Raw genomic sequence first — 26,377 nt, forward strand, 5'->3', positions numbered from 1 at the left:
TTCTCCTTAGCCTCTGCTTGGGTGCCTGTGCCTGGACCCCAATTCCAAAACCACATCCAGTTCTAAAATCACATATCTCCCTAGCATCAAAATACTGTCTCAAGCAGTTCCTCTCCGGTTCAAGGGCAGCATGCCTTAGCAAAACACTTATCTCTCCTCCTTATACTACGGCCAGCTGCACCTATAGAATTTATTGGACTCCCTGTGTATGTGCTAATTGGCTGTGCACTGGGCGATAATGATATTTACTACTTACTGACTTTACTGATATGTATCCTAGACATAGTCAAATGTATATTCCCTTACATTCATCTAGTCTAACAAGACATTCGATGAGAGCCACCTGGATATTTCCAGTCAGCCCTGTTAGTTGACTTAGTGAGGTTTCACAGTCAAAACTACACCTCCAGGTTGCCTCTCCTTGGGCTATTTCCCAGTGAACTCTGGGTAACATACCTGTGCATGTTCCTTTAATAACTGACCACCCCTTAATCACTCCCTAATCCCACCTCAAAACACCTAATTGACATGTTTCACCCCTAAATCTATAAAAACTTTTCCTGCATCCCTGTAAGGTTGCAGGTTCCCTAAGAACTCTTGCCCACTGTAAAGTATAATAAATCTTTGCCAACTTGACTTAAAGAATGCTTGAGATCATGAATTCATTCCAGACAGTCCCAACCCTCTCCAATACTCAGGTCCTTGACGGGTACTCCCCCAAACACCCTGTCTGGGAACTCCAGTCTTGGGGCTCTCCAAGAAGGATCCCTCCTTCTGACTACTGACCTCTCTGGCTTCCTTTAAGTCTCGACTAAAATCCTACCTATTACAAGCCTTCCTTAACCTCTCTTAATGCTAAGTGCCTTTCCTCTGTTAATTATTTCCTATTTATGGTTTGCTTTTTATACATCTGTTTACGTGTTGTCTTTACCATTAGATCATAAGCTTCTTGAGGACAGGAGCTGTCTTTGCCTTTTTTTGTAGGTTCTTACAATTTATTATATTTGGGATACAAAAAAAAAAAACCATTAAGTGCCTACTATGTGCCAGACACAGTGCTAAGCCATGAGAGTACAAAAAAAGGTAAAGACAGTCCCTGCCCACAGACGAGCTCACAATCTATAGATCTACTGCCCCACCTACCTGTCCCCTATTAGAAATCATCCATCTGTAGTAAAATATTAATTTTCCAAATCCTCTGGAACTTCAGGGACCTGGTAGTTTTTTTTTTCTGTGCTTGACTTTAAAAAACAAACCTTTCATTTAATAAAATATAATAAGTATTATCATTTGGTATTAACCACAGTGGTCAGAGCCAGGGAAGCTTAATTAAGACCAAATCCTACCTCAAACACGAGGTTGTGTGGTCCTGGTCAAGTCCTTGAATCTGCCAGCCTGTTTCCCCATCAGTAAAAGGGATATCATAATAGCACTTACCTTTTGGGGTTGTAGTAATGATTAATCAGTTAATAGTGTGTGTAAAGCGCTTTTCTAACCTTAAATGCTAATGTAAATATTAGCTATTATTACGGCTGTGGGATGGGGCGGGAGAGAGAAATAGAAAATTGAGATTCTGCGTGGTTAATCGCCTTGCCCATGGTCATATGGCAAACATTACAAGCGGGATTTGAGTCCCAGTCCAGCTCAAAGGCAGCATCTCATGTCCACGGGTCAATTTATTCCTGATTCCCTGGTTCACCACCTCGGGCTTTCACCCACGTGTCTGGATGTAGCACGAGTAACTTTCACAGATCTAATAAGGGACCTCTTCGGCTCATGCGCACTGGAGCTGTTATCCCTCGGAAGGGAGCTAAAAGGTCCCTTTTGTCGTCTAGGCAGGAGCCTCCTTGAAAACTCTGAATTTTCTAGACAGCTTTCCTACCCCTTTCTAGACTCTCCTGAAACGCCCCTATAAAGCTATATCTTAATCTCCAAAGACGTTTGCTAGGGTGGGCGGCAAAAGCAAGCGTTTGACTTCCTCGCCTTCCGCTCAGGCTTCGGTGGAGACAGCCATTATTGACGGTTGCTAAAGCTTGGGGGCCTTCGGTTTCTATGGTGACGATCAGGCGTCCCTGGAGAAGTCCTTTGGCTCAATAGCGGGAGGGTAACGTGGTTGGAAGCAGGGTGGGGGGGAATTTTGCTGTGGCTTCAGCTGGTTTGTCACTGTTGGGAGCTGGGGCCTGACGCTGATCCTCCACATCTATGGTGGGATCCTTTCTTCCAACAACCTGGACCCCTTCCCTCCTGCTCCCAGTTCCGAGGCCTTTCCTTAGTCTAGTGGCCCCGACTTTGGGGGCCGGGAATAGGATCAAGGCGGGAGGCGGTCGGGAATCCGTCCTCCAGCCCAGATAAGAGTGGGAGCCGAGCTCGCCTTCCCACGCACCCTTTGGCAACCTCCCGGGAGTCATGTTATCCACCCCCGCTTTGAAAACCTCCTGTGAAAGGCTGGCTCCCATCCCCTGGCAGAATCATTTAGGCCCATAGGTGTCAGGGAAGGATCTCGCGTCAGATCCTATGGTTTGAGGAAACTGAGGCCAAGCAAGGTTAAGAAACTGGCCCGGGGTCACACAGTCAGTAAAAGGCACAGCTGAGATTCCAGCCCAGGTTCTTTGATATCAAATCCCAGGAGCCTTTCCCACTGTTCCACCACGAGGGCAGGCTGCAGTCTCTTTGTCTGCTCTTGTCACCTTAATTCTGTCATTTCGTGATCTTTTTAATATTTTTCTCCCTTTTAGGACTCTGGTGGTAACTGGGAGTTGAAATACTGAGTAAAAGAATAATAGTTGTTACTCACCATGTCTAAAAATAAAAAGTCTGGTTCGCTGCTGCCAGTCCAGCCCTCAACTTCTGAGGGGAAGGAAGCTATGGACTTAAAGACCACCAACCAAAAGGAGATAGGTAAAAAGCTCACCAAGGAAACATCTTACACAATTCTGTCCAGAGGTGGAAAACCTTCCTTACTCACTTTCCCCCATTTGGATTGGCAACATACCTAAGACTCTATAACTGTTTTCTAATAACAAGTTTAAATAAAGGTGAAAGAGTGATTCTTTTAATACTACAAAACACCTACTTTCACCTTGTCTCATGACATGCATATAGCGGGTTTGGCTATGTATTTATTTTGTTGCCAAGCCCTGTTTTATATTGTTTTGAATTAACCCTATGTTAAATAGCCTGTAGATTATATGAACAATTCGATTCAATAAATATTCATTAAGTACCTGCCATGTGCTAGGCACTGTGCTAAGCTCAGCAGGAGCAGGATGAAATGGTGGAAGGAGCACTAATTGTCTTGGGAATCAGGGTCCATGAGCTCAAATCATGATTCTGACTTTTACTACCTCCATGACCCTGGGCAAGTCACTTAGCCTCCCTGGACCTCAGTCTCTTCATCTTTAAAATGAGGGCCTTGGACAGGATGGTCTCTAAGTTCCCTTCATGCTCTTGATCTATGATCCCTGACCCTGGGTAAGTTACACTCAGTCCAGGAGATGGTAAATGTATATACTCTGGAAATGCATAGATTTCTAGGGAATCTTGGGCTTTTGGAGGGGGAGGTGAGAGAGGCAAGGAGGGATCTGTGATTTCATTAGAACTGGAATCACTCAATGAGGAATCACTGTCTACCAAGGCAGATAGGTACACACTCAGCATATTCTGACATAGCTATTGTGGCACTAAGGAGTTATGTTCGAGGAGTTCACAGTCTGATGGGGGAAGAAAACAGGCAAACGATCACATACATACAAAATACAGTTTACTTGGGAGATCATCTCCTGGTGAAGGCATGAGCAAGGGAAAGAGTGGTGCCTGGAAAGGTCATACATCAGGGCCATACATCCAGTGTTGATCAGAGGGACAGCTTGAACCCAGATCTTGCTCATTTCAAGGCTGCCTTTCTAAAGCCTTGTTTATTTTTCTGTTTTCTACCTTTTTCTATTTATCTTTTCCTACATTTTGTTGATATTTTCTCTAAGTTAATGCTCCAATTCTTGAATAAATACAAACCTAACTGTCGCTAAGGAGACTTTTCCTACTTCCAGATGCCAAAAGCTTGCCCATACAACTACTCTTTATTTTTCTGGATGGATATTGTGCCATAGTATACATTTTTTCCTATTTTCATGCATAACAGAATACTTGGTATTGGTGGCCCCACTGAGAGATTTATCATGATCTAAATGTGATTTTTCCATATATGTAAATTATTATCATCCACAATCAAGGCAGTGACTCTTTGGGAAGAAACGTATCAAGAACTGGATGTTCAAAACATTACAGTCAGACCAAACTGACAATCTCTGATTGAATGGCTTTCCAAATTCAAGCTTGTTAGATGATAACAATAAGAAATTTATGTAATTTATGTACAGGCTTGTTTACTAAGAAAAAAAAGTGAGGAATGGGAGGTCATAGATTGCCCTGTTGCTTTGCTAATTGAAATCATGGGATCATAGATTTAGAATAGGAAGGGAATTTAGAGAACTTTTAGTCCAAGGCCCCTCCCCCTGCCCCTTTCCAGATGAGGAAAATGAGGACCAGGAAGGATAAGTGACTTGCCCAAGGTCACAAAGGCAGAATCAGCATTTGAACTCAAGGCCTCTTACATGAACTATAGCCATAGGGTCTGGGATTTTCTGATCCTGTAAAATAAATTGACATGGAGCTGTAAACACATCTTATCTAGAGCCAAATTGATTTATTCACTGCTCCCATGTACTTCATCTATGCTATTTCCCTTCATGATCAAATCAGCTCCCATGGCTTCTGTTATTGTCTCTTCTAACCATCAGTATGGCATCTCTTGCTGCCCATTGGACATTTCAAACTGGATGTCCCATAGGCATCTTAAACTCAACATATCCAAACATTATCTTTCCTCCCAAATTCTTTCCTCTTCTTAACTTGCAGGGCTTTGTCTTGGGCTTTCTACTCTCTACTTGGGTGCTTAATAAATGCTTGTTGACTGAGCAACCATCTCCCTTGGTGTTCAATTATTATCTCTATGCAAATGATTCCCAGATCTAATACATCCAGTCCTAACATCTCCTGAGCTCTCATATCACCGCCTTTTGGACATCTTGAACTAGATGTCCCCTAGATATCCCAAACTCAGCATGTCCAAAGCAAAACTCAAAACCTTTCACCCCAAACTTTTCCTGCTTCCAAACTTTCCGATTATGGTGGGGGGCTGCCACTATTCTTCCGAACACCCAGGTCCACAATCTAGGTGACATCTTTGATTTCTCGGTTGCGCTCACCCAGCTTCTGACATGGGGCCTTCCTAGAAAAATGTATTTGTAGATCACTCTTTAGTTACTGTGTTGAGAAATCCTGTCATTCCTACCATAGCATCAACTCTCATATGTATGTCCCTTTCTCTACCCTCCTGCTGCCTCCACCCTAGTGGCCTCATCACCTTAATCTTAGACTACTGCGATCACTGCAATTGGGTTATTCTCTCCATTCCAGTTCATCCTTCACTCAAAGCTGCCAAAGAGATCTTCCTAAAATGCAGGCCTGACTATTTTGCTCCATAGTCAATAAAATCCAGTGGATCCCTCTTACCTCCAGGTTCAAATATAGAATCATATTTGGTTTTTAGAGCCCTTCACAAGCTGGTCTCTTCCCACCTTTCTAGTCTTCTAATACCTTACTGCCTTCCGTGTATTCTTCCATCCTGTAACTCTGGTCTCTTTGCCTGTTCCTTGAAGAAGAAATTCAATTTCCTGACTCCTGGCATTTTCCCCAACTCCCTCCCCATAGCTGAAATGCTTTCTCTCCTTATTTCTACCTCCTTGGCTTCTCTTCATTCATATTTCACCTTCTGCAAGAGACCTTTCCCCTTTGTCCAGAGATTACATCTTGTATGTATATAGTAACTTGCATGTCATCTCCCCATTAGATTAAGTATTTAGATGTTCTTGGATTATATTCATTCCTGCCTAAGGAATCTCCAGGTGAAAGGGTATGGACATTTCATTCACTTTAAATGCACAATTCCAAATTGCTTTCCAGAATGATAGTACCAATCCGCTGCTCCTCCAACTATCTCTTAACTGCCAAATCTGATGGCCTTTTTTTCTCAATTCTCATCTTTCTTTTATTAATTGCCCTCATTTAACACTGTTGACTTCTCTGTCTCCTCTCGTGGTTTTCATGACACTACACTCTTCTGGTTCTCTTACCTGGCCGATTTTTCTCTGTGTCCTTTGCTGGTTCACTATACATATTGTGTCATCATTTAATGTGAGCGTTCATCAAAGGTCTGCCCTGGGCCCTTTTCTTTGTCTACACTCTCCTGTAGCCCCAACAGGTACATTGGGTTTAATTATGATCTTTGATGATTCACACTCAGTTTTATATATCCAGCCCCATTCTTTCCCTGGAGAAGCCCTACATTACTAGTTGACTATTGGACATTTCATTTTAACAGATGAGAAAGCTGAGACTCACAGGCTTACACAGCTATAAGTAGCAGAAATAGGGCCAAAACAGATTTTCTAACTCATAATCCATTTGCTTTACTTTATGTCAGGCTCTTCTGCATATTTCTGATATGTTATTTTCAACTGTCTATCTACAGGTGAAGTATCTATCTCCTCTGTGAAGTAATCAGCCACATTCATTTTAGAGAACACACTTCAGTGGTGGTTTTTCAGTAAAGTAGCTTTTTAAGATCTAGCCACCAACTAATGATAAGATGTTCTTCCCACCTTTTTTAAAAATAAAATTTTCTTGATATCTTTCGTTTTTACATTGCCTAAGTTTTCCCCTATATTGTCTCCTCCCAGAGAGCCATCTCATATAACAAATAAGTTTTTAAAAAAGACAAAAAAAAATCTTCAAAACCAATCAATGTTTCGAAAAAAATCCAACAGCGTAGGCAATCCCCGGGATCCTTCACCTCTGCCCAGTATTGGAGACCCCCTTTTGTAAAAGGATGAGTTTTTGGTTTTCCCCTACAGATAATGCCAGCAGCTTTTCTCTCCAACTACTTTCTAGTGGTCCCTGAGGCGTTTGAGAAATCCAGCGCGTTGGTCTGCTCCCAGCAAACCCAGTCGCAGTGTGATTTCATCCCGGAGGAAATTATTCTGTCTCTGACCAACGCAGCCTATGCCGGCGGCTGCCCTGAATCCTTGCTACCCTCCAAGAAAGTCAAAACTATCAAAGAAATGAAGGTATGTGAGCTTGGGAGCATTTCAGCTTCTGACACGGGGCAGCCTTAGAAAAATGTACTTGTAAATAACTCTTCAGGTAGAAATCTATAAACCTTCCCCAAAAGGTCGAGGCCTCTAGGCAAATGAATGAATGACACTTGCCCTTTGTCATTCTCGTTGACCTGTTTTAATGTGAATTGACTGAAACCGTTCATTTTCGGGGTTTTTCCTCTTTATGTAATAATTCCCGGATGACCGTGATCAGTGTTCTACCTTATGGGACCAGTGGCTAGAAATCCTCCTGTTTGCTGTTTCCCCGCTGCCCCAAACCTTCTCGTCTAATGCTGTGAACGATGATACAACGTAGCCTGTTTACTCTGGCTATGAGCCAAGGAGCTGTGGCTGGTTTTTCCTGTGACAAGAGCTCCCTCTTCTGAGCCGCGGTCTGTCTCTGCTTCTCCTTAGCCCGGCATGCGCTCTACGAACGGTGTTTGGCATCACTCAGTCCGGAGGAACAAGTTCCGCTACCTGACGGATAACCCCGTCACCTTCAAGGGAGCTGGAAGGTAAAGGCGAGAGTGAATGAGGGGGAGGGAAAGATGTAGAAGAAACTTTGTTTTTTATTTTTGCTAGATTTGTGTTTGCATTGGCCTGGGGAGCCCCAGGGAGGAACTTTCTCCACCAATGCAGACCAACGCTTTCTTACTGCTCACCGAAGGCTCTGATAACTGGATAAGGGTTGAACCAGCCGGCGTGCGTCAGAAGGGGGCTTTGAACCGAAATCTTCCCGACTTCCATCCAATACACCACACTATGTGTCTCTGGAAGAGACTTAGTGTGTGTCATTTTTCTTATTCTTTTCCACACGCATAGACTTGATGCTCAATTAATAATCATAGCTAGCATTTATGTAGTTCCTACTGTGTGCCCGGCGTGGTGCTCGGCACTTTGCAAATATTACCTTATTTGATTCTCACAACAACCCTGGGAGGTAGGTGCTATGATGATCCCCATTTTACAGATTTGACAAACTGAGGCTAAGAGAGGTTAAGAGGTTAAGCCCGGGGAAAGCACAACTGGTAAGTGTCTGAGGCTGTATTTGAACTCCTATCTTCCTGACTCCAGACCCCAGGGCACAATCCATTGTGACACCTAGCTACCTCTAATACAACTCTGTGGGGGTTCCTGGGAAGGGTAGAAATGGGAAATCATAAAATGTTAGAGCTGAATGGACCTTGTCAACTAGTCCAACGTCTCCCACTTAACAGAGTGAGCTTTAAAGAGATTAAGTAAGCAATCTGCCCAAAGTAGAACAGGTAGTAAGTGGCAGAGCTAGGATGTGAATCCAGGTCCTTGGTTTCCAACTGAGACATTCTTTTTCCTGCACTACACTACCCTATCCCTGCAACTTGAAGAAGGCAAGTAAGCAGTGGCTTTTCTTGGGCTTCTTAACACTAACAACATACATTCAAGGACAAATTCTCTGCTTTGCCCCTCACATTACATTGAGACAAGATGGGACCGAATATCAGATCTAGTACAGAGAAAAGGCTACAAAATAGACTCTGGGGATCTGAAGAGGGGAGGAGTAAACGAGCTATTTCTAGAATCTATTCAATCTTTTGTTTTCCTCAGAGTGCACTCTAGTATCTTTTAGTCTTAATTCAAATCAGCAGAAATTGCCTAGACCTTATTTTAAGAATAACAATAATACCAACTTATGTGTCCATGGAGATCTATGGTTTTCAAAGCTATTTGATTTGACTCTCACAAGAACACTTGCAGTCAACAAGGCTGAGTCCATTTTAATTATCCATAATTTACAGACGAGGAAATAGAACCTCAGAGAGCCTGGTGGTTTGCTCATTGTCTAGATACATGCTGTGCTAGATTCTTTGGGGGTGGACCAAAGTTTGAGGCTGTGTAGACTTTCATATAATTGAGATTTTTTTTTTTCCTGCATTTGTGTGGCTGTGGGATTACAGAGAAGGTCATAGTCACAAGTAATCTTTCTAATCCCACTGCAGGAAAGTACCAAGAATTTTTATATTCTCTCTCTCTCTCTCTCTCTCTCTCTCTCTCTCTCTGTCTCTCTCTGTATACACACACACACACACACACACACACACACACACACACAATTGTTTTAGGGTTATTTCAGGGTGGTGACAAAGGGCTTACATGCTGCTTTTCCTTTCTGGGTGCTAACATTCTTAAGTTCACTATCCTACTGAACATTCCAAGTTTTTCAAGACTTGGGTCTTCTTTGTGTTAGTTATATATTGTGTTTTGTGATCATTCAAAAGTTTTATGCTTTCTGACAGTGGCTTACAACATGGTCACTGGGTCATTTTTTGATTACAACCTAGTTATCGGTTTATTCCTTGGTAGTCCCCTTACTGAATTTACCATTACAGATTGTCTTTGAGGCATTTATTTGAGGAAAGTCTTGATTTTCTTTTGGGGGATGTAAATGTGCATGAACTTCACTCCTATGAAGTATATGTGGAACTATTTGAACAATGAGGTGTAGAGAGCTTTGATTAATAGCAACCTGGAATAGATAGTCTTTAGTGGGTATTTCCTTGGACCTGTTTTAGACCATTTGGAAACATAATTAGTGGTCACTATAAGCCACTATTGCTTCGTCATGTAGGTGTAGTAATAACAACACCCTGCTGGGTCCAGTCTTGTAGATCACGGGAAAGCTGTAGACACAATTTCCTTAAATTTCTGCAAAATATTTGACAAAGTCTCCTATGCTATCCTCATTTACAAGTTGGAGGGATGTGAGTTAGGTGACAATCAAGTGGATTTGCAGTTGGCTGAATGACCAGAGCCAAGGAATAGTCATTTTAGTGAACCCCAGGGATCGTGCTTGGCCATATGTTGTTGTGCATATAATAACACACATCTGTATAGTGCTTAAAAGTTTGCAAAGTGCTTTACATTTCAGATAGAATGCACGATTGTCACATTTTTAGGTCACGCAAAACTGGGCCAAAGATTGCTAACATTTTGGATATGTAGCTACCTCTATAGCCCTAATCTCTCTGCCATCCTCTCATCTCAAATCTTCAGATATCTCAAATCATCTCAGATATCATCAACTGAATGTTCAGGAGAGCTCTTACTCAAAATGTCCAAAACCAAACTCATTGTTTTCCCCCTTATCCCTCCCGCTCTCCTACTTTCCCTATTACTCTAGAAGGCAACACCATCTTCCCAGGCCCTTAGGCCGACAACATAGGAGTCATCCTGGATTCCTCACTATCTCCTATCCACCGTACCCAAGCTGTTGCCAAGGCCTTTCGAATTCACCTCTACCACATTTCTCACACACTCCCCCTTCTCTTCTCTGACACTGTCCCCACTCTGGTGCAGACCCTCGCTACCTCACTTCTGCATTATTACAATAGCCTGCTGGTGTGTCTGCCTGCCAAGTCTCTCCCCATCCCAATCCATCCTTTATTCAGCCACCAAAGTGACTTCTCTAAATCACAAAGTCTAACCATGCCCCCCACCCCCAACTCAGTAAGCTCCAATGACTCCCTATTGCCTCCAGGATCAAATACAAAATGTTCTCTTTGGTGTTCAAAGCCTTTCGTAACCTAATCCTCTTCTTTTTATACTTTGCTCCCTATTACATACTCTTCAGTACAGTGACAGTAACTTCCTGCCTATTCCATGAACAAGATGCCCCATCTCTCGGATCTCGACATTCTCTCTGGCTGTCCCCTATGCCTGGAATGCTCTCCCCACTCTGCTTTGATACTAGCCTGCCTGGCTTCCTTTAAGTCTAAATTAAAGTCCCACCTTCTACAGCGTGTTGTCTCCCCCATTAGATTGTGAGCTTCTTGAGGGCAGAGACTGTCTTTTGCCTCTTTTTGTTTCTCCTGCACTTAGCATGTCATAATAGGCAACTAATAAATGTTTGTTGACTGACCAGTAGTAGGCGATTCTTTGGAAAACAGAGCTGGTTGGCTTGGCACTCACCCCCTTTTAACTTCCTCTCCCTTCTGAAAAGGGGTTGAGTGGAATCCTTCCAAACCATGCTTGTCTCTGATCTCTCACCTTTGGATCTGGGCACGGCCTTCCCTTTGACCACCACTTATTCTCCCTTTCATCCCTCTCCTTTCTCTACGAGGCTCTTATATGGGGGGTGGGGTGGAACCAGAGAGTTTAGTTAGCTTTGGCACATGTTCTTGCCCTAGATTGTTTAATACAGAGTCAAAGAAGAGCTCTAGTTTCAGCTTAAAATTCTGTGTATTGGGAAGTTTATTGAAATATTAATAAAATCATAAAAGCTCTGAGCCCCTAGATCAATTTCTAGATCTGGTCACTCAAACAAAATTGACTCTCCTGATGTAATTTTTATTCCTAGGTAAATTTTCGCTCTCCTTTGGACTATCCCTTCAACTCCCTTCATACTTCCATCAACATTCAAACCTGTGATACACTGCTTTCATGGATGACCACACATTCTTATGCTATAAGAAAGCCAAAAAATCATATAATAGGCATAATCTAAATCATAGCAAGGGAATAAATCATAAATGGAAATCTTCTAACTAATAAGTAGGGGAAGAAGGTGGAGGTTGGGGAAAGAAACCATTTCCTGAGCTTCTCCATGGTTCTTGAGAGGGAATGGTCATCCCCTAGAGAGAAGCAATCCAAGTTTCCTTTTTCTTTTAAAGAGATTGAAACCAGCCTTCCATACTCATTCCATACTTCTGATTGCCGTAGCAGTGTTGCTGCCTCAAGCTTGTTTGTCTCCATCTGTTCCAGCCCAGTTCAAGAGCTTCCTATGACCTGAAGTAACCCCACCCAGACCAGTTCTCATCACAGGATGCCTGGGCTGAGGTACTTGCTCTTTAAGATACTGGACTATGCATCCCAAGGTCTTAGCCTTCTTTTTTTTTGCCAGTATGAGAGCCTGCATCTCCAGACATGGGCTTGTGATTCAGAGTGATTTCAGAAGTACCAGGAAAGGCTTTGTTAAAGATGAATGAATCAGGATTCAAGGCTCGGTTCATCGATCTGGGTCCTCTTCTCTTCTCCCTCTATACTGTCTCATCAGTTCCCATGGGTTCAGTTACTTCTCTGCGGATGATTCCCACACCTGTCCATATCCAGCCTTAACCTTTCTCCTGAGCTCCAGTCTCCTATCACCACTTTCTTTTTAGATATCTTGAACTAGATGTCCCTTAGACATCTTAAACTCAACATGCCTCAAACACAACTAATCATCTTTCTCCCCTCAACCTATCTCTCTTTCACATTTCCTTATTACTGTTGAGGGTACCACCATCTTCTCAGTTAACCGGGTATAAGGTTAATGGGGAATAAGATCTTCCCCGCCCATCAATAGGCCTCACGTGGAGTTCATTAAGGGAAGCTTGCTTGCTTGTAGGATGGCTTGTATACCTTTTGTTAATTAGGCACTGAGTCAGGAGGATTGTGATCCCTTCTGGCTCTATTAACTGAAAGAGTATATATTCTAAGAGCTTTTGCTTTCGGGGGATTGCTTACAAGAAGGACCTTGTGATTCCCTGGTTGAGACTCTGAGTGCCCGAATGTTTAGAGCTCCCCAACTGCTCAGAGGTAAAGGCTCTCTTGATTCAGTGGTGGATGTAAAGCTTTGATTCAGACAGTAGAGCCCTGTCAGTCAGTCTTTATTTCTCTGCCCTGTATTTTCTCAGTTTGTATTTTATGTAATTTATTTACTATTTCTAGTTTCCAGCATTGATTTTCGCAAGAGTTTGAATTACAAATTTTCTCCCCATTTCTACCCTCCCCCCACTCCAAGATGGCATATACTCTGATTGCCCCGTTCCCCAGTCAGCCCTCCCTTCTGTCACCCCACTCTCCCCCATCCCCTTTTCCCTTACTTTCTTATAGGGCAAGATAGATTTCTATGCCCCATTGCCTGTATATCTTATTTCCTAGTTGCATGCAAAACTTTTTTTTTAACATCTGCTTTTAAAACTTTGAGTTCCAAATTCTCTCCCCTCTTCCCTCCCCACCCACCCTCCCTAAGAAGGCAAGCAATTCAACATAGGCCACATGTGTATCATTATGTAAAACCCTTCCACAACACTCATGTTGTGAAAGACTAACTATATTTTGCTCCTTCCTATCCTATCCCCCTTTATTCAATTTTCTCCCTTGAGCCTGTCCCTTTATGAAAGTGTTTGCTTTTGATTACCTCCTCCCCCTATCTGCCCTTCCTTCTATCGTCCCTCCTTTTTTATCTCCTTCCTCCTTTCCTGTGGGGTAAGATGCCCAACTGAGTGTGTATGTTATTCTTTCCTCATGTCAAATCTGATGAGAGCAATATTCACTCATTCCCCCTCACCTGCCCCCTCTTCCCTTCTAACAGAACTGCTTTTTCTTGCCACTTTTATGTGAGATAATTTACCCCATTCTATCTCTCTGCTTCTCCCTATCTCAATATATTCCTCTCCCATCCCTTAATTTGATTTAATTTTTTAGGTATCATCCCTTCATATTTAACTCATCCTGTGCCCTCTGTCTACATATATATATGTACATATATATATACACATACATACATGTGTGTGTATGTGTGTGTACATATATGTAATATATATATATGTGTATGTATGTATATTCCCTTCAGCTACCCTAATACTGAGGTCTCGTGAATTATACACATCCATGTAGGAATGCAAACAAAACAGTTCAACTTTAGTAAGTCCCTTATGATTTCTCTTTCTTGTTTACCTTTTCATGCTTCTCTTGATTCTTGTGTTTGACAGTCAGATTTTCTATTCAGCTCTGGTCTTTTCACTGAGAAAGCTTGAAAGTCCTCTATTTTATTGAAAATCCATATTTTGCCTTGGAGCATGATACTCAGTTTTGCTGAGTAGGTGATTCTTGGTTTTAATCCTAGTTCCATTGACCTCCAGAATGTCATGTTCCAAGCCCTTCAATCCCTTAATGTAGAAGCTGCTAGATCTTGTGTTATCCTGATTGTGTTTCCACAATACTCAAATTGTTTCTTTCTGGCTGCTTGCAATATTTTCTTCTTGATCTGGGAGTTCTGGAATTTGGCCACAATATTCCTAGCAGTTTTCTTTTGGGGATCTTTTTCAAGAGGCGATCAGTGGATTTTTTCAATTTCTATTTTATCTTCTGGCTCTAGAATATCAGGGCAGTTCTCCTTGATAATTTCTTGAAAGATGATATCTAGGCTCTTTTTTTGATCATGGCTTTCAGGTAGTCGAATAATTTTAAAATGATCTCTTCTGGATCTATTTTCCAGGTCAGTGGTTTTTCCAATGAGATATTTCACATGGTCTTCCATTTTTTCATTCCTTTGTTTCTGTTTTATAATATCTTGATTTCTCATAAAGTCCCTAGCTTCCACTTGCTCCAATCTAATTTTTAAGGTAGTATTTTCTTCAGTGGTCTTTTGGGCCTCCTTTTCCATTTGGCTAATTCTGCTTTTCAAGGCATTCTTCTCCTCATTGGCTTTTTGGAGTTCTTTTGCCATTTGAATTAGTGTATTTTTTTAGGTGTTATTTTCTTCAATTATTTTTTGGGTCTCCTTTAGTGAGTCATTGACTTGTTTTTCATGGTTTTCTTGCATCACTCTCATTTCTCTTCCCAATTTTTCCTCTACTTCTCTAAATTTCTTTTCCAAATCCTTTTTGAGCTCTTCCATGGCCTGAGACCAGTTCATGTTTTTCTTGGAGGCTTTTGATGTAGGCTCTTCGACTTTGTTGACTTCTTCTGGCTGTATGTTTTGGTCTTCTTTGTCACCAAAGAAAGATTCCAAAGTCTTTGTCTGAATGTGAGTCTGTTTTTGCTGCCTGGCCATGTTCCCAGCCAACTACTTGACCCTTGAGTTTTTCATTGGGGTATGACTGCTTGTAGAGTAGAGAGTACTTTGTCCCAAGCTTGAGGGGTTGCATTGTTGTCTTCAGAGCTATTTCTACACAGCAAGCTCTGCTGCACCAGTGCTTCTCCTCCCCCAAGAACCGCCAACTCGGAGCAGACTCAGATCTAAGCTGACTCTACACTCCTGCTCTGATCCGCCACTTAATTCCTCCCACCAGGTGGGCCTGGGGCCAGAAGCAACTGGAGGTGTAATTCTGTCCTCAGAGCTGCACCACCTTCGCTGCCCCTGGGGTGGTGGATGCACCAAGAATTCCTCTCACTCTGTCTCCGCAGTTTTTTCCCACTAATCTTCTCTGTTGTCTTTGGTGTTTGTGGGTTGAGAAGTTTGGTAACTGCCACAGCTCACTGATTCAGGGCACTAGGGCCTGTTCTGCCCAGCTCCTGGTCTGGTTGGTCCTGGCATGGCCCATGCTGGGCTCTGCTCCACTCTACTCCCAGTTCTGTGTGATAGACCTTACCCAGCCACCATCCAGGCTGTCCTTGGCTGGAGCCCTGCTTCCCTCTGCTATTCTGTGGCTTCTGCAGTTCTAGAATTTGTTCATGGTCATTTTTTATCGGTGTTTGGAGGGTCCTGGGGGAGAGTCCTAGGCAAGTACCTGCTTTCCAGCCGCCATCTTGGCTCTGCCCTGTATTTTATGTAATTAAAGAAGACTGTTGACAGCTGTTTCAGTGGTCTGGGTCTTCTCACCAGCTATCCCTCATGCCCACAATGTTCTTCCTCTTCACCTCTACCTCCAGTACTCAGCTCAAATCCCACGTTCTGCACGAGGACTTTCCTGGTCCCACTACTACTAGTACCTGCTCTCATTCGCTGTACAATGTCTAGTGTGTACGAGTTTATTGCACGCTATTTTCAGTATTAGAATGTGAGCATCTTCAGGGTAGAGACTGGGTTTGGGTTTTTTTTTTGTTTGTTTTTTTTTGCCTTTCTTTGTATTCCAAAGGCTTAGCATAGTTCTTGCTACGGAGAAAATGCTCAGTAAATGCTTGCTGCCTGATAGACTGCAGCATGTGTCAACTAGCTGAAAGAACTGGGGGTGCTTAGCCTATATGAGAGAAGAATTAGAATATCATAGAAGTCTTCAAGTATTAGAAAGGCAGTTATGTGGAAACTGTGTGCCCCAGAAGGCAAACCTCGGATTGATAGGTGGCAGTTTCAGCGTTAGATTTAGTCTTGATATAAGGGCTACCTACTAGCTGTGTGACCCTGGACAAGTCACTGAATCCTGCTTACCTCAGTTTCCTCATCTGTAAACTGAGCTTGAGAAGGGAATGGCAAATCATGTTATTCATTGTCTTTGCCAAGGAAACCTGTAATGGGGTCACAGAGTCGGACACAGCCCAAAACAGCTGAATGACGACAAGGCTCTCTCAACAGCCGGAGCTGTTCAAAAATTGGCATACCCTGCCCTGAGGAAGCAGTAGGTTTGCTGTCACTAGAGACCTCCAAGGAGAAGCTCAATTAGTACTTGTCTGAGATTCCATAGAAAGGCCACTTGCTCGGTTCTAGGTTCCCCACCCCTGCTCTAGATGATCCCTGTGGTTCTTTCCAGGTCCAAGATTCTGTGATCTAGAAATATTTGAAAAAAGCCACCACCCTGAAATTAAGGCTTGGACAAGGTAAGTTTTAAGCTACAGTTTGATGGAGTTGGGAAAGTATTAGATTTGAAATCAGGAAATCTTGATCTTCCCTTTGTCTTTGTCACATGTGATACAGGAAAGTTGTTTCATTTCTCTGGGTCTCCATTTCCCCATCTGAAAAATGGGAATAATAGTCCTGCGCGCGCGTGCACGCGCACACACACACACACACACTCATACACACACACACACTACACTTCACACTGTACACTTAGGGTGAGGAAAATTATTGACAAACTAAATTCCCATGTAATTATGAACTCATTATACTTAAAATATCTCACTTTTTTTTAGTAGTAAGGTTCAATTATTGTTTCTCCACCATTGATTAATACTGCTGTCTTTCAGAGCTAAGGAATAGATGATTTTGCATTTATTTGCAAGTAAAATAACTTGAGTGCTATGTCCTTTTAACTTCGGATCATCTAATTACATCTGTGTGCCCATCCATAGGACAGAATGACAGCTATGTCTTCTGTGCTAGAAACTATTGAGGAATGAAGGCCTAGGCAGTGACCTCAGTGAAAGGCCCTAGGGCCCTCCAAATGTCCTGAAGTATCTGATTTTTATTTGTATGCCCTCAGGACATGATTTTAATGAGGAGTAATTACCATTTATATTGCTCTTGAATTGGAGTTGGAAGAATAATTTAGTGTTTATGAATGTTTCAATAAGCTCATATATATGTGTGTATGTGCATATATATGTATGTGTGCGTACATATACATACACACATTTGGATGCCACACCTCCCACATGCATGTATACCACACGACACATACATACATGTAAATGCCACAACCCCACATATACACATATGTATATGACATTCCATATACATGTATGTATGTGTTATAATATGCACACATACATATATGTGTATATGTGTACGTATGTACATATATTTGTATATACTATACCACATGTACCATATCTACTGCCGATAGCTTTAATATAACTAAGATCCAGGAAGCAAAACAGAACAAAGGCCTCTGAGAAGCCAAAATAGTAACAATCCTAGTAGTGTATGCAGCACATGTTCTGGAACTATTCTCTCAACTCCCACTCAAACAAGTGAGTTGAGTCTTAGAGGGTGGCTGCTAGGTCCCCTAAGGACTCTTAATGGTAAGCCCTGAGGAGTTAGGTGTTACTTTTTAATGTTACACAGGCCCCACCAGTGTGCTCTCTGCTATGATTATCAGTTCATATCACTCAGCTAGGCTTTGTGACCCTGGGCAAGTCACTTAACCCTGTTTACCTCAGGGTTGGAGAAGGAAATGGCAAACCTCTCCAGCGTCTTTGCCAAGAAAACCCTAAATGGGGTCACAAAGAGTCTGACACACCTGAAGAGACTCAACAACAACAAATTTACTAATGTAAGAGCAGTTGGTACAAAACATTGGCTCCAAAAGTCTGTGACGCACCTTCCCACATGTACATAACAGAGTCCAGGGGAAAGTGGGCTCCAGTGTAGAGATATGTAAATAAAGGATGAATTACAGCTCATGTAAATCCTTTTGGTTGGAATTCTCTGGATTTTCCCTTTACATAGACTGTAATTTTTCTCAGCTTGGCTCTTTCTAAGTCAACAAACATTTATTTATTTGTTTGTTTGTTTGTTTGTTCATTTATTTATTTATTTATTTTTGGGCCGAGGAAGGCATTTATTACACTCCTCGAGAGAGTGGGTGCAATGCTCACTGGGAACACTCATACTGATACAGCAGCAGGAGTAGGGGTAACCATCACTTCCACTCCTGCTTGAGTGTGGTTAGTTTACATTCTTTACTTTTTACATAGTTTTCCTAGGTTATACAGTTTATATAGGTAGGATAATAAGGATGCCGAAGCAGAAGTGAAGTTAATTAGATCTTCCTTGTCTGAGTTTAGGATTAATCTACATTCTTTATTTCCCCTACCTTCTCTCTTTAACATATGCAAATTATGCAAATCAGTAGGCCAGACCCTTGAACTGACATGATAAGCTTGAACTGGTTCAACCCGTTTGGCCTCTCTAGCTTTCCTGACACCAGGATGGCCATTGACTTGACAAATAAGTGTTAACTCATCCATATGGATAGCTTCTGTGGGAGCAAAACCAGATACCATACTATCTTTTCTCACAATTCCTTCCCTTTCCTTTTTAATAGGATTTTTGCTCCCACACTTCCTATTCATCACTCCTAGTCTCAAATTGTTTTAACATTAATTCACATTCTTCATCATTTTTCCCATCATCTGTTTTTACAATCAACATTTTTACCTTTCCTCCTTCATTAAAATATACTGCCCCCATACCCTGAATGGTGCTCTGTACAGTTTTGGTAACCAATTGTATGATACAGGGTATACATAGAGGTAACAAGATTCGACCACGTAATGCTAGTAGGAAGACTCCAATAATTTGTTTCCATGAGGAACCTTTGAATCAATCAAACCAAGAAGGATTGAATGGACTGGTCCATGTCTGACATGGAACATGTGCTAGTTTCCTGATACTATTAGTAACCTCTTTTACAGCCCATCCATTATCATCTATTTTTATGCAACAGCTAGAGAGGTTGAGCTTCCCACAAACACCTCCCTCTTCTGCTAACAAATAATTAAGAACCAATCTATGTTGCAGTACAGCCTCCCGGGTTTGGGTAGCCCGATCAGCCAGTAGGTCCAATGCCTTGGCAGTCTGGTTGGTGATAATCTCTACTACAGATCGCAATCTTATGAGCCTGTTGAGGATATAGATCGGAGTTCGGTATCCCCAACTCCCATCCTGGGCCTATGTAGCAGGCCCATAGGTTTGAACAGTTCTTTGTGGGGGCCACTCATCTCCCCACCCATTGGCATCCCTGGTGACTGTTAGGGAAGTATCTATCCCCCGCTTGAGCCTCTCATGTTGGGGCATTAGGTCATCATATAGCTGTATTCCCGATTTGTCCACTTCTTGCCCTGCTAAGAAGAAAAGTTTTGGTCTAACCAATCCCACATTAGCACACCCCTGTCCAATTTAAAGGGAGATGGATGTAGGGTGTATGGGCACAAATCCAATAATGTTCTTTTAGGGCTGGTTGCTCCGTCTTGTGTATTTTGGAAGCATTATAAAGAAAGGGATGATATTGCTTATCTTGCAACCCCAAGGGTCCTCCTTTGTAAGACCAGGTTCCATTTCTTTGATATAGGCACCTCCACAGCTGCTCTGTCCTTCTCCATTCATACTTTTCTACCCGGGAGCTACTTGTTTCATTCTTTTTACTCCAAAAAGTATCAAAATGTCCAAAATAAGAACCATTATCCCACCCCCACTGTCTATATGGATCCAGGAGTATTCCACTAGTTTTTCTTTCTGCTTGACACCTTGCTATGGCTACCGAATGCCAGAAATTCCAGCCTATATCACCCTTACTCACAATAAGCATTATACCACAAGAGGTCTTTAGGTTCAGTACGGTAGAGTTACACCGGACCCAAGTCCTATTATTATATTGGACGTGGGTGGAATTCCACCTCCTTTTGTAAGACGTACAATTATATCTCATTGTAGCTGGTTTTCACTTATAGGTCCATTTACATTTGCTCTCTCCCAGATTTTCTCCTTGTCCTCTCTGGTTTAGACAGTATTGCCCTTGAACTGACTCCGTCAAATGCCACTGGTGTTTCTCGTGACTGGACCAGAACCCAGTACCATTACGTACTTCCAACCGGTTACTAAGGATCCAGGCCGGACTCAGAGGTACAGGTACCCAGGGCCAATTTTCAAATTGTTGTGGGCCACCACAGATCCAACAACTGGTCACGTTAAAAGTTTTGGCAATGTCTTCCATCAGTTGAGCGAACTTATTCTCTTCCTTTCACGGAGGGGATATAGGGCTCCCATGATCAGAGCGATCCAAGTAACCAGGACAATAGGAGTGTATCTAGATCTCGTTTTCTTGCCTAATTTTACCTTAATTTACCTAATTTTACTAATTTTTAGCTCTCTTTACCTTTCCAGAAGAAGTAAGCCTGTGCTTTCCCTTAGGCCTCCCCACTTATTCTAACAGAAGGAGAAAAGAAAAAAAAATGCTGCTGTCCCTGCTATCCCCACTATTCCTAATTCTCAACTAGTGGAATAATCCCTCCATCCTTCGTTGAAGCTGGTATACACTGAATGATTAACAACAAGATAACAGAAACAATATTAATACAAAGGTTAATAGTCCCTTTTCTTCCGATATCCCTCTCTCTTCCAGTGTGGAATAATCTTCAAGGGGTCAGAATTGTCCTTAACAGTCCATTCTTGGGATTCCCCCACAGGTCCTTTTATCTTGGTGTAATGAGTCCACCCTTTCTCAGCAGTTCGTATAGTAGTCTCTGTAGTTAGAAGTACCTGGAACGGTCCCTCCCAGCTGGACTAAGGCTTAGTTTCTTTCCAGGATTTAATCAGCACCTGGTCTCCTGGTTGAGAGGGATGTACACTGAAGTCCAAAGGAAGAGTGTGAGCAAGAAGTCCTCTTTTCCTTAGATCTATAAGGGATGATGAGACTTCCTCAGGTGACCTGACTTGCACAGTCTCCAGCCATTCCTTTTGCATTCGTCTGCACACTCTTCTTGTTCAAACAAGGTCTCAGGTCCTTTAGGGCATCCAGGGAGGTTTTCAGCTAGGACAGTGGGACTACTCTAAGGGTGAGCAGGAGCACTCTTCCCTCTGTTCTATCTTACCCTTCCTGGAGTCTTCAGAATCCCAGATGAGCCCCCAAATTGTAAGAAACACAGTTTTGGGGATCACTGGACTTCCTAGGCAGGGCCAAAGTCCTGAGGAAGAACCCCGTGATAATCCTTAAGGAAGGCTGTGCAGACCACAGGACTCCCAGAGGAAGACCAAGTGGTAGCCCCCCTTTATCTGTGGGGATCACAGGGCTTCCTAGGGGTCAGACCCCAAGGAGTACCCAAGTGATGGCCCCTTAGAACAGTGGTAAGATCACAAGGCTCCCGAGACAGGGCCAGAAGACCCATGTGATGGCCCCTTAAGAAGGCTGTGCAGACCACAGGGTTCCCCAGGGAAATCCCAAGTGGTAGCCCTCTTAACACTGCAGTGGGGATCACAGGACTCCCCAAGGCAGGGTCAGGAAGTTAGCCTGATACGTGCTTCCGCAACTCATTGCTTTCCTGGTAGCATAACCTTAGGAAGATCCATGTGATTTGCCCATTCTCACTGAAAGAACTCAGCACCAGAGTGGGCAGAGGAAGGCATTTATTACCCTCCTTGAGAGAGCGGGTGCAGTGCTCACTGGGAACACTCACCCAACAAACGTTTATTAAGTGCTTGCTTTATGCCAGGCCCAATGTTAAGCACTGGGAATACAAGTCCCAGCAGAAAGAAAAATAGTCCCTGCCCTCAAATTCCTCATTCTAATGGGGAGAGAATATGTAAAGAAAGATAAAAAGTGGGAGAGGGGGAGAGGTAGGGCTGGGTAGAGAAAGTCTGTAGGGTCCTAAGGGGAACCTGTCCCACACAGGGGCAGAGGCTACTTCCAGTATGAGCAGTCCAAAGGTGGAGTGAACTTCCAGGGTGAATAGATTCTGTGGCATCGTAGAGAAAATCTGGAGAGCGTTGAATCTGTACTCGGTCTATCTGTGGCTCCCAGTGCAAGCATAATGGCAGACACAGCCACCAGATGCTCCAGGGACACAATTTAGGGCAACGCTAGAAAGATGGGAAGTCTAAAACACTCCCTACCTTTCAAAGGTCTCAGTGAAGTCCCCCTGAAACCAAGGTGTGAGAAGGAGACTTAGATCAAAGCTAGGGCCAGGACTCTGCTCCAGTAACCCCAACTGATTCCTTTTCAGGGATCTAGCTGCTCTCTCCTTTCTGCTGCCAAGAACTCTGATGGTTTTATATAGGCCACAAAGGCTGTGACCTGTGAGTTCCCCAGCCAGTCTAAACAGACTGTCTCTGCTGGGATCTTGACTCCTCATCATCTTCAACAAACATTTTATTCAATCTTCTCTTTCTAATTTTAGTATCTCTTCTAGATAGGTGGCATAGCAGATAGAGCACTAGGACTGGTGTCAGGAAGATCTGAGTTCAAATCCAGCCTCAAATACTTCCTAGCTGTGTGACCCTGGACAAATCAGTTTACCCCTGTTTGTCTCAGTTTACTCACCTGTAAAATGGGGATAATAATAGAACCTACTTCCCACGATTGTTATGGGGATCAAATGAGATAATATTTGTAAAGCTTTTAGCATGGTGCCTGATGCATAGTAGGTGCTATATTTTTTATTATCAATTATTATTATCATTGGCTCTTTGTCACAAATATACCCAGATCTGCCCTATCTGCAAGAAGCCTTGACTTTATCCATCCATCCCATCAAGCCACTGTCCTGTACCTCTTCTGTCTTCCACTGCCAAACTTCTAGAACAAGTTGTCTGCATGACAGCTGCAGGATGGGAGGAGGAGTTGTTATAGGCCCCTCATTCCCAATTTCTATCCAATCATATTGTTCTTCATGTCTATGATGCTACATGTTTTGTAACCAATCATAGTTTTCCCATCTATGATGCTGCTTTCTAGCTTTTGGATGCCCTTCCTTTGTCTGTAACAATGATCTGTCTGCCCTCATTTAGGATCTTTTGGCTTACTGGGGAGCTGAGAGACCCCTTTTATTGGTAACTGCTAGCCTTATCAATAAATTGAATGTGCTTGGAAATTTGTGCCTCAATTTACCTTAATTCAAATCATGACATTACCCTACTGCTCAAGAAACTCTAGTGGCTCCCTCTCAGCTCTAGTCTAACATCCAGACTTCTCTGTTTGCCCTGTATGGTACTCCACAGTTTGGCTCCACACTGCTTTTCAGGGTTACAACACATTCCCGCCCTCCGCCCTGCCCCCCAATACACTCCACATACCTATCAAACTGGAGGACTTCTGGTTCTTTGTACACAACATTCCATCTTTCCAACCTGTGCATTTGTGCGAATCCCTGGCTTTCCTTCGAAGCTCCTCTAATGGGCTACCTCCTACAGGAAACCTATCCTGATCCTCCTAGTTGTAATGCACTTCCCTGAAAATAATTGTGTATGTTTTGTATTGGATTATCTATAGATATGCTGTTTTTCCTCCAACGTAGTGCTGATACTGTCTTTGTATCTGCAGTGCCTAGCACAGTGTACAGTACCTAGTTGGCAGTTAATATTTGCCTGTTGGGTTGAGTTGACTTGTGCCAGGGTACAGAGGCGGTAAATGGTGACACAGGGACCCAAGCCCAGGCCTTCTGACTCCATGTCATAGGATCATAGAATGAGAGCTTATGACCTCAGAGACCATGCAGACATGTTAACCATTGTCCACCTCTCTGAGATGCCAACAGATGTAACAGGCTGACAGAAGCACTCATGGTCCCTGAGCAAATGACTGATCTAGGTTTTAACCTATATCCTAGTGATTCTGCAGAATCCCATCCTTTGCAGCATCCTGCCTCTAAACGCACTGATAGCAAAGGGGACCGTATTTGCACACTCTATCTCACCAGGCTGTTGTGAGGATCCAACTATAGTGATGACAAACATTTCTACAGAGCTTTTAAGTTTTGTGAAGCGTATGACAAAATTATCTCATTCAGGTGAACTTCCCAATAATCCCATGAAGTACATACAAGCCCATTTTACAGATGAGGAAACTGAGAGGTTAGGTAATTTGCCCATGGTTACACCGCTGATAATTATCTGAGGAATGATAATGTAGACAGGAAGCTCTTTGTGCTTGTGCCTCAATATTATGAGCACCTGTGATTTCATTAGTGTGGTTATTGCCTCTGGAGATGTTGATTGTGGCCGTCCTTTAGCTTTATAGATTCGCTTCACGAATTGGCGTGGAGGAAAAAAAATCATTAGCCAGTGACTAGTGTTTAGGTAATGATCTCTGTAAACTTAACTAGGCTGGTCCTTGGATGATAGACTGACGGTGTGGTGCCAGGACTGTGCTATAAGCTTAACCTCTCTTGGGGAAGGACCTGTCAGAGCCTGTATTTGGCTGGCATGGCCTCTGAATGGGACATCAGAGTAAGAACTTTAGTGGAGATTCATAATCATGAAGCTCTATAAAAATGAGAGCTAATTATTATAATGATAGAGAAGTTGATTAACTTCTTTAAGGTCAGTGGTTGTCCGTGTGATTTAAAAAAAATAGCAATCTACTTGAGAACAAGTTCCAAGATGTTCTTGAATTCTCTTTAATTGTTATGGGGGTGGAACAGAAGAAGATGATGACTCAGGAGAAGTAGGATGTAATGAAGAGATGCCTCAGAGAAAGAGCTAGAACATCATAGCATATAAATAACCAAGGAAAGGTTTCTAATTGTATTATACACCTGTAGAATCGATTTGGTCATGCTTGTGCAACATTTCAGCATCCTGCAGGAGGCAGAACCAGGTGATTACCAGAAAGCATACATGTGGGCTGGTGGGGGGGTACCCTTTGGTCATACTTCTTGGGCCAGTTGGCATTATCGAGGTATGCATACATTGCCTGAACTTAGGTCAGTGCAATGTAATCCTAGTCATAGTCTCATACTGGGTACAAACCTGAGAAATCCCTTCTATTCTGGAGGCTTGCAGGATGATTTCTCCCCAAATTAGTCTGGCATGAGAAGCCTAGCAGACCTTTGGCTAGCTGGTTAGTTCTTTTTATGAGATCGAGTTTATCGGGGAGCTTTGGGTCTTCTGATTAAACTGGAACTTCTTCAGGTGAATTGCAGTCAAGGAGAGCTTTAGAAACTAATACCCTTCCCCCACAATTCTCTGGACTGGGAACTTGGATCATTCTGCAACAGTCCCAACCAAGGCCAGAAGCTCCTTTGGAGCTCAACCAAAGCCCGTTAGCTCTCTAGACTGGAACTGTGGGTTCTGATAGCTTAATATCTTTGGTAGTGGGATAAAACAGCTCTTCTCTGTTGGTAATTAAGGCTGTAAAAAAGCAGATGAACATTTAAATGACCTAATGTGGCACTGTTTTGATATATTGTTAGTTGTAAATAAAATCCTTTAGTATTCCAAATGTAAATATTAGTCCCAGTGTGGAAGGCCAGTGTCAACAATCCCTGTTGTTACTATGGTTAAGTAAATTCTCATTAGGATTAAGTAAGGAAATTAGGTGAATATTCATGATTATATCTAATTCATTCAACTTCTTTTTTGAAATATATATATGTATATATATACATATATATTAACAAAAGCTTAAATAAAATGAGGAACAAAATCTTAAGTAATAGCATAAAATTCAATTTATGTCTTGATTAGAGGAAAAAGATGCAAACTTTAAAACAATAACAATAAAGTCTTATTTACTCCATTCCCTTTTCCAATTTCTCTGTGTATATTCTTCTAAGATTTCATCACTAAACCTTTTTTTTTTATGGTAGAGGCAGCATGTCCTAGTGGAAAGGGTATGGATGTGGAGTCAGGAAGTAATGCTGAAATCCTCTCCCCAGGGCTTGCCATTTATCAATATTATTGGTCTCTTCACAATTCCAGCTTTTGGTTTTATTTTTCATTTCTTTTGTTTTCCTATTTTAAACTTATTCGTTTCTCCCTTGATTTTTGTTGTTTCTCCTTCCTAGTTCCTTTTCAAAGTTGTTTATCTCGTTATGATTCTTACAGCAAA

The 26,377-nt window shown here is 42.5% G+C and overlaps 1 protein-coding gene across 1 annotated transcript in view; it reads left to right on the forward strand.

Moving 5' to 3' along the window:
* The first annotated feature begins 2,795 nt into the window (after nucleotides 1–2,795).
* AXDND1 (axonemal dynein light chain domain containing 1) overlaps nucleotides 2,796–26,377 on the forward strand; it is a 129,140-nt gene continuing 105,558 nt past the window's right edge. Inside the window, exons 1-3 of the mRNA XM_036756330.1 lie at nucleotides 2,796–2,898; nucleotides 7,009–7,184; nucleotides 7,629–7,729. Of these exons, the coding sequence (XP_036612225.1) occupies nucleotides 2,796–2,898; nucleotides 7,009–7,184; nucleotides 7,629–7,729 (380 nt within the window). The remainder of the gene's footprint in view (nucleotides 2,899–7,008; nucleotides 7,185–7,628; nucleotides 7,730–26,377) is intronic.

The sequence above is a fragment of the Trichosurus vulpecula genome, chromosome 4 (genome assembly GCF_011100635.1).
Source record: "Trichosurus vulpecula isolate mTriVul1 chromosome 4, mTriVul1.pri, whole genome shotgun sequence".
In the NCBI taxonomy this organism is placed as follows: domain Eukaryota; kingdom Metazoa; phylum Chordata; class Mammalia; order Diprotodontia; family Phalangeridae; genus Trichosurus; species Trichosurus vulpecula.